General features: G+C 49.7%; 1 protein-coding gene across 3 annotated transcripts in view; it reads right to left on the minus strand.

Moving 5' to 3' along the window:
* Positions 1-7,140: 7,140 nt before the first annotated feature.
* Positions 7,141-17,284, minus strand: part of FAM107A (family with sequence similarity 107 member A) — a 61,481-nt gene continuing 51,337 nt past the window's right edge. For all 3 annotated transcript variants that reach the window (XM_049776212.1, XM_049776211.1, XM_049776214.1), the window contains 3 exons: positions 10,361-10,535; positions 7,833-7,989; positions 7,141-7,401 (listed from right to left, as the gene is read on the minus strand). In XM_049776212.1, the coding sequence (XP_049632169.1) occupies positions 7,294-7,401; positions 7,833-7,989; positions 10,361-10,535 (440 nt within the window). In that variant the 3' untranslated portion in view covers positions 7,141-7,293. The remainder of the gene's footprint in view (positions 7,402-7,832; positions 7,990-10,360; positions 10,536-17,284) is intronic.

A 17,284-nucleotide genomic window follows, 5' to 3' on the forward strand; every position in this document is an offset into this window, starting at 1 on the left:
GGGTCTGCCCACACTCTGCCCTGAGAGGATGCCCAGACTCCTGGGTGCACAACATGTCTGTGGAATTGTGCATGGATAGCCCATCTTCTCAGTACCAGCTGAAAAATAAACCTGCTGACTTTTACTGATCTTCTCAGTAGCAGTTCCTGTGACAAACTCAAGCAGCACGTTCATGTGTATGTTTCTCAGAAGCACTTTTCCTCTGTCCCCCCTCATAAATCTGCCTCCTTTTCCCTGAAATAAGCCAACTCGAGTAGATCAGTAGTGTTAAACCTTTTATGCTGCAAATGGGTAGAAAGAACTTGGAGCAAAGGTTCATAGACTAGCATGTACATTCCTCAGCTTCTACCTGTCTTGCACATATTCAGCTGTTGAAGAATCCAGGTATACTATATATTAAGTGCCAGTAACTTTTTTAAGGCTGGCAGGATATTTCTGCGCACCAGAGGCTGTTGAACACCACTGGCTCCTTAACTCCCCTCTGCATAGAGACCGGTGTTCTTTTGCCCCTTGCTGAAGCTGAAGCTGAAGCTGAAGCTTGTCTTATAGTCTGAGCTGCTCAGGCTTGCTTCCTGTCTTTGCAAGGTATTGATTCCTTATAAGTAGAACCTGTGCTTCCAAGCACACCCCCCCCCCCCACTTTTTGTGCAATAGAATATATCCCATTTGGCTGTGTTGGAGTTGTGCTATTTATTTAAAACAAACAAGGCAAAAACAAAACTTCAGTCCACTAAGTGATTTTCTGAGTTCTCTAAGTCTTTATAGAAAATTATTCAACGCGTGGAGGATGTTGTGGGAACCCCTGAGTTTCTAGCTGACAGTGGAGGGGATGGGTGGTGCATGGTACGTGGGATGGGTGCTGAGTGAAGTGGGAGCTGTGTGATGCACTGAGGCTTAAGCTGTGTGGTCAGCACCAACTCCAAGAAGTCAGTCAGAACTGGAATTGGAAAATCGGTTACTGGGGGTGGGGAAAGCACATGTTTTGTGTGACAAATGGGACAGAGGAAGGGATCGTCACTCAGACTACACCTCGGTGGTAGTGTTTATAAATACTTTTTATTATTTATTTATTTTTGTTTTTTGGGCCACACCCGATGGCACTCAGGGGTTACTCTTGGCTCTGTGCTCAGAAATCACTCCTGGCAGGCTTAGGGGACCATATGGGATGCTGGGAACCGAACCCAGGCCTGCCACTTGCAAAGCAAACACCCTGCCACTGTACTATCACTCCAGCCCCTGTAAATCAGTTTTAAATTCCAATTTAATCCTCTTCCCTTTCTGTGATTGTTTTTGTGATAATAGGGACTCGAACATTTGCTCATGACACTCACTGGGGTGACACACAAGTGTTTGCACACTTGGTCGCACATTTTGATGCACATTTTGTTCTGAGCCTAGGAGCATAAACAGCAGTGCAGCTTGGATCATAGGTATCTGTCAGGCTGTGCTGGGGATTCAACTCAGGGCCCCGTGCCTGCTCCACGACTGAATCAGCCTTGGGCACTGCTTTGCCTTTTTCTTTGACATTTTCCCTTGGTTCTTAGACTGCACTCAGTGGTGCGCAGGGATTACTCCTGGCGCTGTACTCAAGGATCACGCCTTGTGGGGCTGGGGGACCATATGAGATACCAGAAATTGAACTCAGGTTAGCTCTGTGCAAGCAAAGCACCCTAACTGCTGTGTTATCACTCGACCCCCTCCATTCCCTGCCCAGGTTTCAGCTCTGAGATCAACGTTAGTGGGTGCCTCCTCTCCACACAGTGCCCGAACAGAAGTTTCTGGAGCACCTTCTGGGTGTCTGCACAGTGCCAGGTCAGACCAGGGGGATCTGGGGCTCAACCAGTGGGATGATTTGTGTAAAAAGTTTCTCACTTCCATGGACAACAACCCCGGAAAGTAGACTGCTGCTCTGCTCTTTCATATATCTATATTCATATCTATCTCTATCTCTATCCCTATACCTATCATTTGCAAAAAATAAAAATCCACGAGTGGTGATCTCGTCCCGCACACCATGTTTCTAACCCCTTTGGCGAACATGTCTGATGAAGCATTGTAGTGGTGGAGAAATACTATCCCACCATCAGGAAATATGGAAAAATGGAAAGTCATTGGAGTCAGTCTGCTTTTTGCTTCATGGCCTCTCTGCCTCGTGTTCTCTTTGCCTCAGCAAACAGCCAGAACTCCTTCTTTATTCAAACTAATTCTCCATACGAGAGGGAAAGGTGAAGAGAAACACAAAAATATCTGAAGTACATCAAAGGAAGAGGTTACACGGAAGAGGAAGTTGGGAAAACACCTTTGGTGTTATTAGCTAGTCTCACCTCGCAATTTGCATCTATGTATGTTTACTCAGTTTAAGAATGCAGATTTTTTAAAATTTTTATTTAGCTAGGAAAGGGGTTGGAGGACACACCCATTGATGCTCAGGTCTTATTTCTGGCTCTTTGTCCAGGGATCACTCCTGATGTGACTTGGGGGACCATGTGGGGTGCCAGAGATCAAGCCTGGGTCAGCTGTAAGCAAAGCCTCTGGTCTATCTATTGAACTAGCTCTTTAGCCCCAAACAGGGAACCTGCTGTCAACATTTGTGGCTTCATCTTAGAATAGCATTTGGTGCCACGGTCAAAATGTTGGTGCCATAATGAGGAAGCAATAGTACAGTAGATAGGGAGTTTGCTTTGCACGTGACTGACCCACATTCAATCCCTGGCATTGCAATGATCCTCTGAGCCTGCCAGGAGTGACTCCTGGATGCAGAGCCAGGAGTAAGCCCTGAGTATCTCTGGGTGTGGTCAAACCCCTAAATCAACCAACCAAACCAGACCAAACCAAACCAAACCAAAATGAGCAGTAAAGGAAGAGGTAACATAAAGATAAAGAGGTATAGGGTAGTACCTTGCACCCCCAACCCGAGGCCTGAGAGATGGGCAGGTGGCGTTCTTGAGGGTGTCAGCTCTGAGGGAGAGCTGAGTGCGGGGCCAGCTGAAATCTAAGAAGCCTAAGTAGTCGAAGCACTACTGGGACTGCCAAGGGCAGGGGACATGGTAGTATTTAACTTGGGGAGTCTGAGCCACATGCGGCAGTGCTTAGGGCTTACTCCGGGCTCTGTGCTCCTGGCAGTCCTTGAGAAACTATACGCAGTGCTGGCAATGAAATGGAGGTTGGCAGTATGGAAGACAAGAGCTTTCACCCCTGGACTATTTCCCCAGCCCTTGTTAATAATTCATTTCTATTGGGTGCTGGCTTTGTGCCTGGTACTTCCCAAACATTTGAGATTTGTTAACTGTCCTTGAGGTTGACATTATTGCAGCCTTCATTAAGAGATGAGAAACCCAAACCCATCCACTGGGCTAAACCATCCGTGAGCTGCATCCTCCCACCCTCCCTAGACTGCGAGGCTCTTGAGTGCCAGGCTGAGCTGTCCTGCCACCTGTGCAGGGTAAAGGGGTGCAGGAAACATCCCCTTGCGACAGAAAGTGTGTCAGGCTCTGGGTCACATGCTTTGTGTCTGTTCTCAGCCAGAACACACCAAGCATTCAGTAGCTGGTGCTCCATGCATGCTTCTGCCCTTCACCTTCGCTGAGCTGCAGGCCAAGGGTGGTCCTTTGGAGCCTCGTGTCCTCCCCAGGCCTTGTTCAATCAGGCCGGGGCAGAGATTTGTGTCCCCCAGACCTGCTCTGCCAGATCGGCATGGACCTGGCGGGGATGGAGGAAGGCAGAAGGCCATTTGGCCTCAGCACGCCAGCAGAATGTTGGTGGGGACAGATGGCAGAGCTTGAATGTGGGTGCCTGGAAAAATATCCTCCCTCTCAGGGCCATCACCACAGATGCTGCCTGGAGCCGGGCAGACACTGGCTCACGTCTCACTTGTGCCACCTGCTGGCCACTCGCGTTCATGCTTCATGGGCCCTGCACAAAAGGCGGGTAACAACAGCAAAGTTCTGGGGATTGAGTGGAAAAACAAAAAACAAAAAACAAAAAACAAACAAACAAAAAAACACATGAGAATAGGGGCCCCGGATACCAAAATGTTCAATGCGTAGATCGCATTTCTCTTCATCTTGTACACTGTCCAGAGCACTGCCAGGTGGACCAGGCCCATAAGTGCCCCTAAGTGGGCTGACCTGGGATGGGAGAGCCTCAGAAGTAGGTCAGAGTACAAAAGGGATTTGGGAGGCTGGGAAGGTGGCTCCAAGGGTTGGAGTGCAGGCATTGCTTGAGGGTGCTCTGGGTTTGATTTCTGGCAGCACATGGTTCCCCCAAATACCATGCTATACCCCTCTCCCCCCCAAAAAGAAGGAGCAGGGCACGCAGACCTCCTATTCTGCAGAGGCAGGTGCAGAAAGGTGGCCAAATCTGGAGCCTGAGATGTAGCACAGCGGTAGGGCTTTTGTTTTGCATGTGGCCGACCTGAGAGTGACCTGGTTCGATTCCCGGCATCCCATTTGGCCCCCCAAGCCTGCAGGAGCGATTTCTGAGTGCAGAGCCAGGAGTAACCCCTGAGCACCACCGGGTGTGGACCCAAAGTCAATCAATCAATAAAGTTGTTTTTCTTTTAAGTAGTGGCCAGATCTGCCTTTGGTTGTAGCAGGTTCATTTAGCTGCTCTGTTATGTGAGAGGCTACACATCGAGACCAAGTAGGTGGAGGCACACTCTGCCCCCACTGTGCCCTGCACAACACAGGCCCTCAACCTAGACTGGTTGCATGGGCTCATTGGTGATGCCCAAATGCCAGCTCCCAGACTTGGGCCATCCTAGGCATTACTATTGGAAATCCTGATACAGTTGAGTTTTTTTTTTTTTTTTTTTTTTTTTTTTTGTTTTTTGGGCCACACCCTGTGACACTCAGGGGTTACTCCTGGCTATGCGCTCAGAAGTTGCTCCTGGCTTCTTGGGGGACCATATGGGACGCCGGGGGATCGAACCGCGGTCCCTCCTAGGCCAGCGCAGGCAAGGCAGGCACCTTACCTCCAGCGCCACCGCCCGGCCCCTACAGTTGAGTTTTGATGTTAAAGAAAAACCTGGATTTTCAGTACAGGCCGCAGGTAATTCTGGGCAGAGAAGCACTGGCCTTCTGTATTAGTTAGGACGGCTTTGTAATTAAGACCAAGCAACCGTGTCTTAAACAAAGAGGGCTTTATTTTATTTACAAGAATTCTGGAAGAGGATGGCCGCTGGCATTGACTATGTCAATAATACTAAGGCGCAATGTTTCCGAGAGACTCTTGGCCATTTTTTTCCCTGGTAGCAAGATGTCTGCTGTGGCTTTGGGCATCATATCACCAACCAAGGCAGAAAGAAGGGAGGGACTAGGAAGCGTTAGCCGTGCCAGAATCTTTGATCAGAAAAGCATAAAGTTTCCCAGACCCCCTTTTAAATTTCACTGGTCATAAGTGGACACCTTAAGCTGCAAAGGAGGTTGGGCAAGAATGTGGATTTACAAACGGCATGGTGGGAAGTGGCCCAAGGGGAGCTAGGGAGTGTCCTGGGGTGTCTGCCATGGCTCGGGGCCACATGGCACTTGAGAGCCTGGACACTGTTCCTGGGACAGTCTTTATGATGTGCAGCAAAAGAACTGCTAGTTCTTTTGGTCTTTTTAAACATTCCCTTTGAGGCCCTGCTCTGCCCCAGTCACTCAATCTTGCTTCCCTTCAGATGTGAAGGGCCCACAGACCCATGGGTGACTTCTTGGGGGGAAATCTGTGATCTTTCTTCAGGATCGTTGTTTTCCTCTCACCAGGCACAAGTTGGAGACAGTGACATCCCAGTCTCACCAAATCAGCCACTTGGGAGTCTTCAAGTTCAACTCACACTCTCAAGCACACACAGGTAGCACAGCCACATATACACCTTCTGCGGGATCCATGCATCCTGGGATTGCTCCCTCCAACCACCCAGGGGCCAAGGAGTTTACCCTTTACTCCTTTACTCCTGGAAGTTCCACCTCTGGATCTAAGAATCAAGCAGCCACCCACTGGAAGCTCTTAGGGCAGTTTTGGGCGTGGCAGTGAGAGAAAAGGCCTCCTCCTTTAAGAGAAATGGCTTTCCAGAGTCTAAAATGGCTGGGGCCCTGGGTGGTGGTGGTGACACTTGAGGAAAAGGCCTGGCTCCTTCATTCTCCAAACCTAGAGTTATCCACAGCCAAGATGCAGGGTCTCCCTAGGATGAGATTCCTGGCTTGGTGCTAAATCAAGGTCCAGGGGCATCTCAGGCTGGAGATGGGGACTCAAAAGGGCAGTGGGATCCTCAAATCTCCACCAGAAGCTTGTGCTCGTCCTTGTGTTTTTTGCTATCCCCCAGGCTTTGGTTTTGGCTAGACTGAGTCCTGACTGTGGCAAGGAATGCAGATTGGCAAGTGCCCAACAAACTCACTGGTGCAAACCCCCGCCATGTCCACCCCCGTGAGCAAGACAAGGATCTGTCTGTGTCCATGGAGCGCATCAGAAAGAGCCCTTGGGGCTGTGTAGTGGGGTGAGAACCCCCAGGGCAGAGGTGCATGGGAGCTGAGGGCCAGCGAGAGCTTTCTGAAGATTTCCAGCCAGGACCCCTCCTGGATGAGGAAGCGCGTGGCTCATAGCCAGGTCCTCAGACCAGTGGCCCTGGCTTGGACAAGCAGATGCTCAGCTTCACTTCAGCTCTTCAAGTCAGACCCCAGGAGCCCACAGGCACGGTGACACTGGAGACACGCACTTTGAGGCTGCTGGGAGCAGGGAAGCTGCTGCCCAGGAGGGGACGGGACTTTTTCTGGCAATGGCGAGGAGAGGCTGAAGCAGGTGTCAGGGACAGGCTGGCAAGCCCCGAGATGTCAGTGCCTGACCCATCGGGGGCCACCTGGGCCTGCCTTGCCTAGGACAGCATCCTCCACATCCTCTCCTGGACAGGCATCCTGTCTGTTCTGGCAAATGACCCAGCCCTGCGTCGGGGTCACTAGTGGCCGACACTCTCCCAGGAGTCCTTGTGGCTGCCAGAGAAGCTAGCTTGCCAGGCTAGGGACCCGTCTGGCTCTTGGACTGTTCTAGAAAGACCCGCAGGGCTCAGGACCCCTCCAAAGAGAGAGTCTTGCTGGGAGGTTTGTACCACGCTAGCCTCTGTTGGAGCAGGAGGCATGAACACTCTGGAAAGTCTGGATTCAGAGCCCCAGGGATGGTGTATTTCTAGAGAAGCAAGTCAAGCGCCCATCAACACCACAGATGTCCCCCACCTGAGGCCCAAGGCTACTGGGTACAGAAGGGCTGGAGCGGGGCTTGGAGGTGGGGCCAGGGGCTGTAAGGGTTTCCCTGGGGCCCAGTCTACAGCACTCCCTCTTCACTGCTCAGCGTGGCAATTCTTCGCAGGTTTTCTCTGACTTTTATGAATTCTGGGGCGTGCTCCTCTTCCTTCTCAGGGGGGTTTTCCAGCTGAAGGGGAGAGAAGCAAAAATGGACAATGTGTGAGCTATAAAGGAATATTCCTAGTCTCAGAGGCTGGTGGGCTTGGGGAGAGCCTGGCATCTGTCTTACCCCGAGCTTGGCAGATGGGTGGGAGACACAGTTTGAGCCTGTGCAGCCTGGTTTACATTCCCCACATCCTCTGAGCCCCCCAGGTTTTCAAGACTATAAAGGGAATGACTCCTGGCCGGGCAAGAGCCGAGGAAAGAGATTCAAGGAAGGGAAGTCACAAAGTCACTAGCAAAGTGAGTGACCAAGGGAGGACTCAGGCCAGCAGTGGCCCCAGGTCCAGGCTTTGTTCTGCTCAGCCTCCTTTCTGTGGCGGGCTGAGATCGCCTGCAGAGTCCCTTCCTGGCCCAGGAGGTGACCTGGAAGGGGGCATGGCTGGGGGCTCCCCACACCTGATTCAGCCTCTGCTGTCGTCTCAGCAGCTCCTGCTCGAAGGGGCACTGCATCCGCTTGGCCTCCAGCTCCTCTTTCTTCTTCTTGATGAGCTGGTTCCGCCGACGGTGCTCCAGGACCCGCTGCAGTTCGGGTTTGCTGTCCACACCCAGGCCCCTGGGGTGGGAGGGAACCGTCAGGGGGCCCTGGACAGGCCCCTGCACCAGCTCCAGATGTGTCCTCTGGTGGTGACACAACCCTTCTTTCATGCAGCCTTCCCTGCCTGGCTGCAGAGGCCAGACTTTACGTGGCTTCTGGTTGTTTTCTCAGTGAGTTTCTGGAGGTGAAGTTGATGAGTGTCCCTCCCCCCCCCCCCCAAAGATCTCCAGTTTATACTCTGCCAGCAAAATCGCTCTGGCAAGAGCTTCTGCTTCTCTTTATCTCCAGGTAATTAAACAACACCTTATTTAAAAATCATTATATTTGGAGTGCTAGCACAATGGCAGGGCATTTGCCTTGCATGCTGCTGACCTGGGATGGACCCAGGTTCAATCTTTGGCATCCCATATGGTCCCCTGCACCGATCAGGAGCGATTTCTGAATGAAGAGCCTGGAGTAACCCTTGAGTGGCGCCTGGTGTGGCTCAAAAGCAAAATAATATTTTATTGTTATTATATATGTTTTGGGGCCATACCTGGTTATGCTCAGGATTTACTCTTGGCTCTGCACCTGGGCAAGAATCCTGGCTCAAGGATCCCTATGAAATTCCAGGGATCAAATCCAGGTTGACCATGTGCAAGGCAAGTACTCTACCCACTATACCATCTCTCTGGCCCCTGTAGATAATGTTTTCACACTGAAGACTATTGGCAGGCATGTAGCTCAGTGATCATGTGTTGTCTGATTTTCATTTCTTCTTTTGTGAACTGTTGCTTGTTGGTTGTTTTTTGCTACGGGTTTGTGTAAATATAAATCTGTTGTTTATACTGAAATATTCTCCCCTGATTATCTTTTAGGCTTTCATTTTCTATTGTTGTGATATCTTTGACATTTAAATGGCTGACTCTAAAAGGCAATTAGAGGAATGACTTATGATGTACTCAAAAGAAAGCACAGAGGAAATAAAATGCTATTAATCTGTGGGAGGGTCACTAGCATGTGAAACAAGAATGACATTTGAGGGGCCAGAGTGCTAGTACAGCAGTGGAGCATTTGTCTTGCATGCGGCCAACCCAAGAAGGACCCTCGTTTAATTCCTGGCATCCCATATGGTGCCCCGATTTCTGAGTACAAAACCAGGAGTAACCCCTGAGCACTGCTGGGTGTGACCCAAAAAACAAAACAAAACAAAAAAGAATGAAATTGGGGCTGGAGCTACGGAACAGTGGGTAGAGCACTTCCCTTGCACATAGCTGACTCAGGTTCAATCGGGGGCAATCCCAAATGGTCCCCTAAATCCACCAAAAGTACTTCTGAGCACTGCTGGGTGTGGCCTCCAAAGCCAAACACACAGAGACACACAGACACACAGACACAGACACAGACACAGACACACAGACACACAGACACACAGACACACAGACACACAGACACACACACACACACACACACACACACACACACACACACACACACACACACACACACACAGACACCCCCCCTCCCACACACCATGAAATCGGCCGCCACCAATACCAGAATCTGCCAGCAGAGAGAGCTGTAGAGACACGACTGTATGGTCATCCTGACTTTAACCAGCTCTCTCCTACTTCACATGCCGCCTGCCAGCCCTGCCATGGCAAGCCCATCTCTCTTTTAGAGCACGACTGTGCCTCTCCCTCTCCACTCCAGTTACGCTTCCTCCACCCTTGCCATTCCCCACCAGAGACCTCCCAGGGCAGCGATGCTCTGGGCCATGGCCACGTTCTCCTGTGTGTTCACACAGGCACATCTCTGCCGGGAAGTTCTCCCTTCTGCCTGCCGATTCCCACTTCCTGGCCTGGGTGACTCCTGCCTACCTTCCGCTCTGGGTCGAGGTGTCGCCTCCTTTCTGAGGTCATTTTAGGTCCTCCTGGGTGATCCTCTGAGGTCCCAATATGTCCCTAAAGCCCTCATCAGATTTCCAAGGAAAGAGGTTGGGGTCCACTTTATACCCATTCCTTTGGAAGGACAGAACTGGGTCTCACGCCTCCTGGTTCCCCCAGGTCTGGACACCGTGACAGACACAAAGCAGGTGTTCAGGAAATGCCTATGGTGGCAACTGGAGTGGGGTAGGAACAGGGTGACTACGCAGGACTGTTGGCCCCCTCAGGGCTCAGGACGACCGCCAGGGTGGACATCATTCCCTTTCCCTAAAGAGAGAGAGAGAGAGAGAGAGAGAGAGAGAGAGAGACAGAGAGAGACAGAGAGAGACAGAGAGAGACAGAGAGAGACAGAGAGAGACAGAGAGAGACAGAGAGAGAGACAGAGAGAGACAGAGAAATACAGAGAGAGACAGAGAGACAGAGAGACAGAGAGAGACAGAGAGACAGAGAGAGAAAGAACCCACCTTCTGTGGTTCATGAGCAGCTCCCGGTGCAGCTCCTGGTGGCTCCGGGAGGCCTTCACGGGGTTCAGGAGCTTCTTGGGCTTGATAAGCTCTGGGTTCCACTCTCTGTACTCTGGCCGGGCCATCAGACCCCCGATGTCTGCTCGTTCCCGCTGGATCTCCGAGTACATGGCGGCTAGAGCAAGAGAGGGAGCAGGTCTGAGCTGGGAGACAAGACCTCCCCACATTACACCGTTCTAGAGTCAGGACTTGGTGTGTTGTGGACTTGGCCACCTGCTCTTCTTGGTTCTGACCAATGGGCCAGCCTTTCAGAGCCTTTTTTGGAACTAGAAACTGTGGACACTGCGTGGAGGATGGTGAGGGCTGGAGAGGTTGAGGGCAAGGAGGGGACAGGGGTAAGTGTCGCTGGGTCATGGGAGTTGGAACGGACACACAGAGGTGCTTATGGCCCAGTGGAGAACACCTGCCTCCCCTGTAGAGAAAAACTGGATTGGGTTTCCAATGAGACTGTATTTGAGAAAGACATTAAAAAGATATTATTGATTTTTTTCTTTTGGTTTTTGGGCCACACCCGATGACACTCAGGGGTTACTCCTGGCTATGCACTCAGAAATTGCTCCTGGCTTGGGGGACCATATGAGATGCCAGGGGACTGAGCCTCGGTCCTAGGCTGGTGTGTGCAAGGCAGATGCGTTACGGCTCATGCCACCACTCCAGCCCCAAGATATTATTGATTTTATTTGTTAAAGATACTTCAGATAAAAGCAACGATAGAGGAGGCTGAAGCAATAGCACAGCAGATCGGGCATAGTCTTGCATGCAGTGGCTGGCCAGCGTTTCATCCCCGGCATCCTATTAGTCCACTGCGGTCAGGAGTGATTACTGAGTGCAGAGCCAGGAGTAACCCTGGAAAACTGCCGTGTGCTGCCCAAAAACTCCCCCTCAAGAAAAGTAGCGATAGAAAGAAGACATTACCCTAGGGCACACCTTCCCTACCTATAGCTCCAAATTCTCTGGTAGAAGAGTCCATCCTTCTATCTAATCTAATCTAATCTAATCTAATCTAATCTAACCTAACCTAACTTCTAATCTTCAGTTCATCTCTGAATCAAAGAGAAGAGTATACAAGCTGGAACTACAGTTAGTCTCACTATCAAGAGAAGCTTGTCATTTCTAATGCAGAGAGCTTTAATGCTTCTGGTTGGCCAGAGCAGTGGCTGACAACTACTGAGCTGGCTGGCTGGCTGCACATCCATCAGATGTTTATGAGAAGGCAAAAGGAAAAGACACAGAGAGGCAGTGTCTGCTATGGTCGATAATAGGCACTTAATAAATTATTGGTAGATATATATTTTGCAGAAGAAACCAAAGCACAGAATTAATCTTGTGAACTTGTGACTTTACAGCAGATGATTTCTACCTGGCCATGGAATGGTCATATTCTCTCTTCACCCTACTTGGAAGCACTCCACTGCCTATAGACCGGCCTCACTTCCTTCCAGCACTGAGAAGAGAATGAGCGGGCTTTGATGGTTGAATGGGCATTCTCTGAACTCTATAGGATGGTGGCTTCTGAAAGTGGGGGGCAATAGTAGTGTGGATAGGGTGCTTGCCTTGCATGGCTTCAATCCCTGGAATCCCATGTCGTCCTGAGTCCCACTAGTGAAGCCTCATCCCCCACCCTTTCTCCCTATGTAAGTTGACCTTACCTGCAAGACCCCGCCCATTCCTGGGAGGGGTTTTGGAAAAGGTAGATAAGGTATGGACCAGAGGGGATTAGGTATTTTTGGCTGGCGCTCTCGTGCTTCTGGTCTTTGGCCAGCATGGAGCTCAAAGGGAAGATGGCTGAAAGGAGTTAAGATGCAGGGCTAGCGAAGAATGGCTGTGCTTGAAGGGTTATGAGAGAGGCCACACACATGTGGTGAATAGGGCATGAATAAAGTTGATGCTTCCTGATGCCTGCCTGTGAGTGAGTTCGATACCCATCGCTTTCCTGGACCCCAGACCTGCCGATTGATGGGGGATGAAGCCACGTGGCCGGGGCCTAAGGATAAAGGCCTCCATCCACCTCCATCCTTTTCCATCTTTAATTATTTGATGCAACACACTAGGAGTCATCCCTAAGCACAGAGCCAGGAGTAAGGCCTTAGCGCCACTGGGAATAGTCTCAAAGCCCAAAAACAAACCAAAGAAAAAACCCTGGAAGTGGGCAACAGTTCTTTTGGAATGAAAAACACAGGAGGAGGGCTGATGGATGTGGACTGCAATGCGAGGTATCAGAGATGCAGACACGAAAGGGGAGGCTAGACTTGGCAAATGATGGCATGGCAGACTTATGGTCAAGATTTCTGTATTGCTCACCAGAGGGCTCTTGCTACGATTAAGTGGGACCACAGTTGCAAGGCACTGTGTAAACTAGAAAAATGTATGAATGATTATAGGATTTTTTGGATATAGATACTGTGTCAAAGCACAGGGTTCTATTTGCTAATTCTTCTCGAATTCATATTCTCAAACTGTTATTTTTTCTTGTTGATCTTGTTTAAGGGTCATACTCAGCCGTCAGTGCTCAGGGCTCACTCCTGATTCTACTCTGGGATCATTCCTGGTGGGTCTTGAGGAATCATACTGGATGTCGGGATTGAACCCAGGTCACTTGTGTGCAAGACAAGAGTCCCACCTACTATACTATCTCTCCAGCCTCCCAAAACTGATTTAAAATATGAATTTTAGGGGGTCAGAGAGATAGTGCAGTGGTAGGGCATTTGCCATGCACACAGCCAATCTAGGCTGGACACAGGTTCAATCCCCAGCATCCTATATGGTCCCCTGAGTCTGCCAGGAGCGATTTCTGAGTGCAGAGCCAGGAGTAGCCCATGAGTGCTGACCCGAAAAACAAACAAACAAACAAACAAACAAAATTAACTAATTTCCTTCTTTTCATCTTCTCTCGTTTAAAGCTGGTTATTTCTCTACTTTTTTGCCCTTTAATAAATGATCGTGATAATATCTGGTGTGACTCAAAGAGCTCTGTCAACTCTTTCTCTTTGTGAAAAAGGAACTATGTTCTTAGGGCCTGGGCTTAAGCAACCTGGGAGCAATGCACTGAAATGCCTTCGTTCAGAAATTCCTTTTCCTTCTGGGAACCTTTGTGCTCCCCATTGCGATCACTGAATCAAATACGTGCTTTTTTCCCTCTCTATGTCCTCAGCTCATCCTGTCCAGGCTAGTGTCACCCCACATTTAAATAACTGCAGCTTTGTTACTGTTTATCTTGCTTTTGGTCCGCCTGGGCCTCATTCTTTCCAAAGCTTCACAGTTTTCATCAGTCATATCACCTTTTTCTTTTCCTTTCCCCAGCAGTGGTTTGGTGCTGGGGAGTCATTACCCGTGTATACCAGGGGCATTGTGTAGTGTTGAGTTCAGCATATATTTCAGCCCTTTGAGCTACCTCTGTAGCCCAAGAACTAATTACATGTTGATGAAGTAATAAGGCAGGAATCAGAAATCAATTCTGAAACTTTAAAAAAGTTGGCAGAAGTAATGTATGCACGAGACTGCCATGTATTCAGAAGTCTCAAGTGGCTAAACAGAGAAGCATTTGGAAGGGAGAGTCAGTAATGTGCCCTCCTTCAAAATAAATACTTAAAAAACAAAAGTTGTGCATAACAGGAATGAGTATGGAGAAAGGAGAGGACAAAAGCAGCATTTCTTCCACATCAGGTTTCAGTTTCTGCATTTGGCCTTGTAGGACCCTGGGCAGACTCAGAGACCTGCAAACAAGTAAGGTCCCTGACCCCACAGTCCTACTTGGAGGCACACAGTAAACATGTACATGAAACAGTAAGAATCAAAGGTTAAGAGTTGGAGGGTGCCAGGCAGGCTGCCAGGGAAAGTGGCAGAAACAGTCTCCCTTCGCCAGGCCCAGGGAGGGCCTTCCCAGTGTGCGTGAGGTGATTATGATCGCTTGGTTGTTTACGAAGGATGCCTAGTGCAATGGGTAGGGTGCATGCCTTGAACACGCTGACCCAGGTTTTACCTCAGGTCATGCCATGTGGTCCCCCAGGAGTGATGTCTGAGCGCAGGGTGGGAATAACCCCAGAGAATTTCTGAGTAGGGTCCCAAACACACACAAGCGAAAGAAGAACGAAGGAGACTCTCCCGGGTAGAGAGAAGAGATTATGTGACTCCTGTGTCTTGCATAACCTTGGTTTGTTGTGGGAATGAAAAGGCACAGTGTGCCTGGAGGGGTGTGCGTGACGGTGGAAAGAGTGAGCGAGGGTGTGTATAAGCTGGGTCAAGATCACATTTCATTCAGTTTCTAAAAGGTCATTCTCACTGCCCAATGGGGAACAAAAAAAAATCAGCAGGTTGTTTGAGAAAACTTTTTTTTGGCTTTTAATGCCTTTCGCTTTTTTTCTTTTCCAGCGGGCAAGGCCTTGCCCTCTATTTCTAGTGTGAAATACTAGGTTAGTCTGTGAACCTTCAGCCCAAAGCCATCCCCTCAGTCAGCCAATGGGCTGTCTGCCCCACCTGGTCTCACTAGGAGAGGGACAGACAGACAAAGTCCTCCTTGGGAGAAGGGCTCTTTGCATCAGCCAGTGCTGGCCCCTGTGGCTACAGTTCCAATTCTATATCTTGTCAATGAGTTAATCACTCCCTGATCTCTTGCTCAAGGATAGACTTCAGGCCTTTCATTATTATTATTTAATAGTAATGATTTTTTGGTGGGGGGCTGATACACAGAAACGACATTGCTTGGTCACTTTGGCACTGCTTGGGGGATTGTGTGGTGCCATACATTGAATCAGGGTCTCCCATATACAAAGCATGTGCACCAACCCTTTGAGTTATCTATGTTATTATAATCATGGGTTCTACTCCTGGCTCTGTGCTTGGTGCAGGGAATGTGTGACACCTGGCAGTGCCGGGGGTGGGGGTGGTGGTGGTGTCATGGACAGAACCCAGGTATTCATCAGTCCATTGAACCATCTTTCCAGCCCTGTTTTTTTTTTTCTTTTTTCTTTTTTTCTTTCGAAATTAGCAACGAGCTGTGAGGGCTGGTGTTTCTTTGAGGCCAGGGGTGTGTTATTTGAGGCTGGAATCTGAGGAATGCAGCTGATTGTTCAGTTCAGGGATGGAAAACTGAAGCTGCTTAGTGAGGGGAATCCCAAGGAACATGAGGTCAGGAACACTGCTGTCCTCTATGCCTCAGGGCTTATCGACCTGTGAACCAGGCTTCTTACCCTTCAGGTGAATTGAAATGGCCCAGCACCGCCAGGAGTGATCTCTGAGCATAGAGCCAGGAGTAAGCCCTGAACTTCATTGGGTTCCCCCACTCCTCCTCTCCAAACCAAAACCCCAACTTAACTCAATAACCCAAAACCTGAGTCGGAGAGCATCCTATAGGAGCCAGACAGAATAAGAGACACTTAGGAGTGCCCAAATCCTGGCTCTCTTGTGAGTCAGGTGGGCCTCCTGGCCAGAGGAGGGGTCCTTTCCTAGGGCTGCTCTGGACAGGTGAGGTGAATGCTTTCAGGTCATCTCCGAAATGAAACAGTTGAAGTGCCAAAGGAAGAGCTGGAGGGGAGAAGACTAGGAGAGCCGGGGAGAGAGTTAAATGGCAGGAGAGTTTTGTTGTTAGAGAAAGGCCGAAGGAGGCAGAACTATTCGGTTCGCTGCACACTGACATTATCAGAGGAGGTTTCTGAAATGCCAGTGTTAGAGTCTTGCCCTGTAATCTGATCTTGCCAGCCTGGGAGTCGACATGGTCTTTGGAATTTTAAAAGCTTCCCAGGGGATTCCACTAGTTAGCCAATGTTGCAAACCTTGGAGTCAAAAAAAGAGAACTAGCTCTCCCATCCCAACACCAAACTCCTTTGCCTTGGCCTAAGTGATTTCAGCTGACTGGGCATCCTCACAGGTCTCATTTGGTTCACACAGTTCTTCCTTTTTCGTTGGGAAGGAGATTTTGGACGAGGGGCTACTCCTGACTCTATGCTCAAGCATGACCCTTCATGTGTTCAGAAGACCACAGATAGTGCCCGGGATCAAACCAGCGTCAGCAATCGAGCCAAGCATATTACCATACTCCCAGCTACAAGATGGGCCTGTATTTCGCAGTGAAATGTGACTGTAAGAGCGTCACCCTGAGCTAAGCCAAGTCATAAGACCAGGGACTGGTTCATCAGAATAGCAGTTGCTTAAGCCTTAGGTCCCTTTGGGTACCCAGTCCTGTCCCAGCTCCTATGCACCCACTCTAACAAGTGATCACCAGCTAGTGAAACCAAGTAGTTTAAGAGGATGTTTGTGGGAGGCTGCCTGGGTTTGGATCATGGCCGTACCCCTTCCTAGCTGCTGGGAGGTTGAATGTCTCTGAGCCCCAATACCAAAGAAATAATGACTAAAGCTACCAGAAGGGAGAGGGCACTGAGAAAGTGGAATGGTTTGGTGCATGATTAGTTAATCGGTGACTTGGAGTGTAGGCAAACTGGGATCCTCCTGCCCAAAGAGGGATCTGCATGAAGTAAAAGTTCACTTGCCTCCTTTGCAGCCCAACAGCACCCCCCAACCTCGTCACTCCAGGAGGCAGCCAGTGGTGCTGAGTCAGTATTCCCACCTCAGAGGTGAGTATAAAGAAGCTTAGAGAGTCCAAACTGGTGTTCCACGATACTAGGCAAAAGGTGTGTGCAGATTCCCAATTAAGCGCTTTTCCTAATACTTTCATTCTCTCATGTGCAAAGTCCTGATCCTATCCAAAGTCAATTTATATGTGCTCTTTCTTTCTCTGTGAAGAATTTAAGAACTTTTTGAACTTTTTTGTTTGTTTTTGGGTCACACCCGGCAGCACTCAGGGGCTCCTCCTGGCTTTATGTTCAGAAATTACTCCTGGTAGGCTCAGGGGACCATATGGGATGCTGGGAT

The sequence above is a fragment of the Suncus etruscus genome, chromosome 7 (genome assembly GCF_024139225.1).
Source record: "Suncus etruscus isolate mSunEtr1 chromosome 7, mSunEtr1.pri.cur, whole genome shotgun sequence".
Taxonomy (NCBI): domain Eukaryota; kingdom Metazoa; phylum Chordata; class Mammalia; order Eulipotyphla; family Soricidae; genus Suncus; species Suncus etruscus.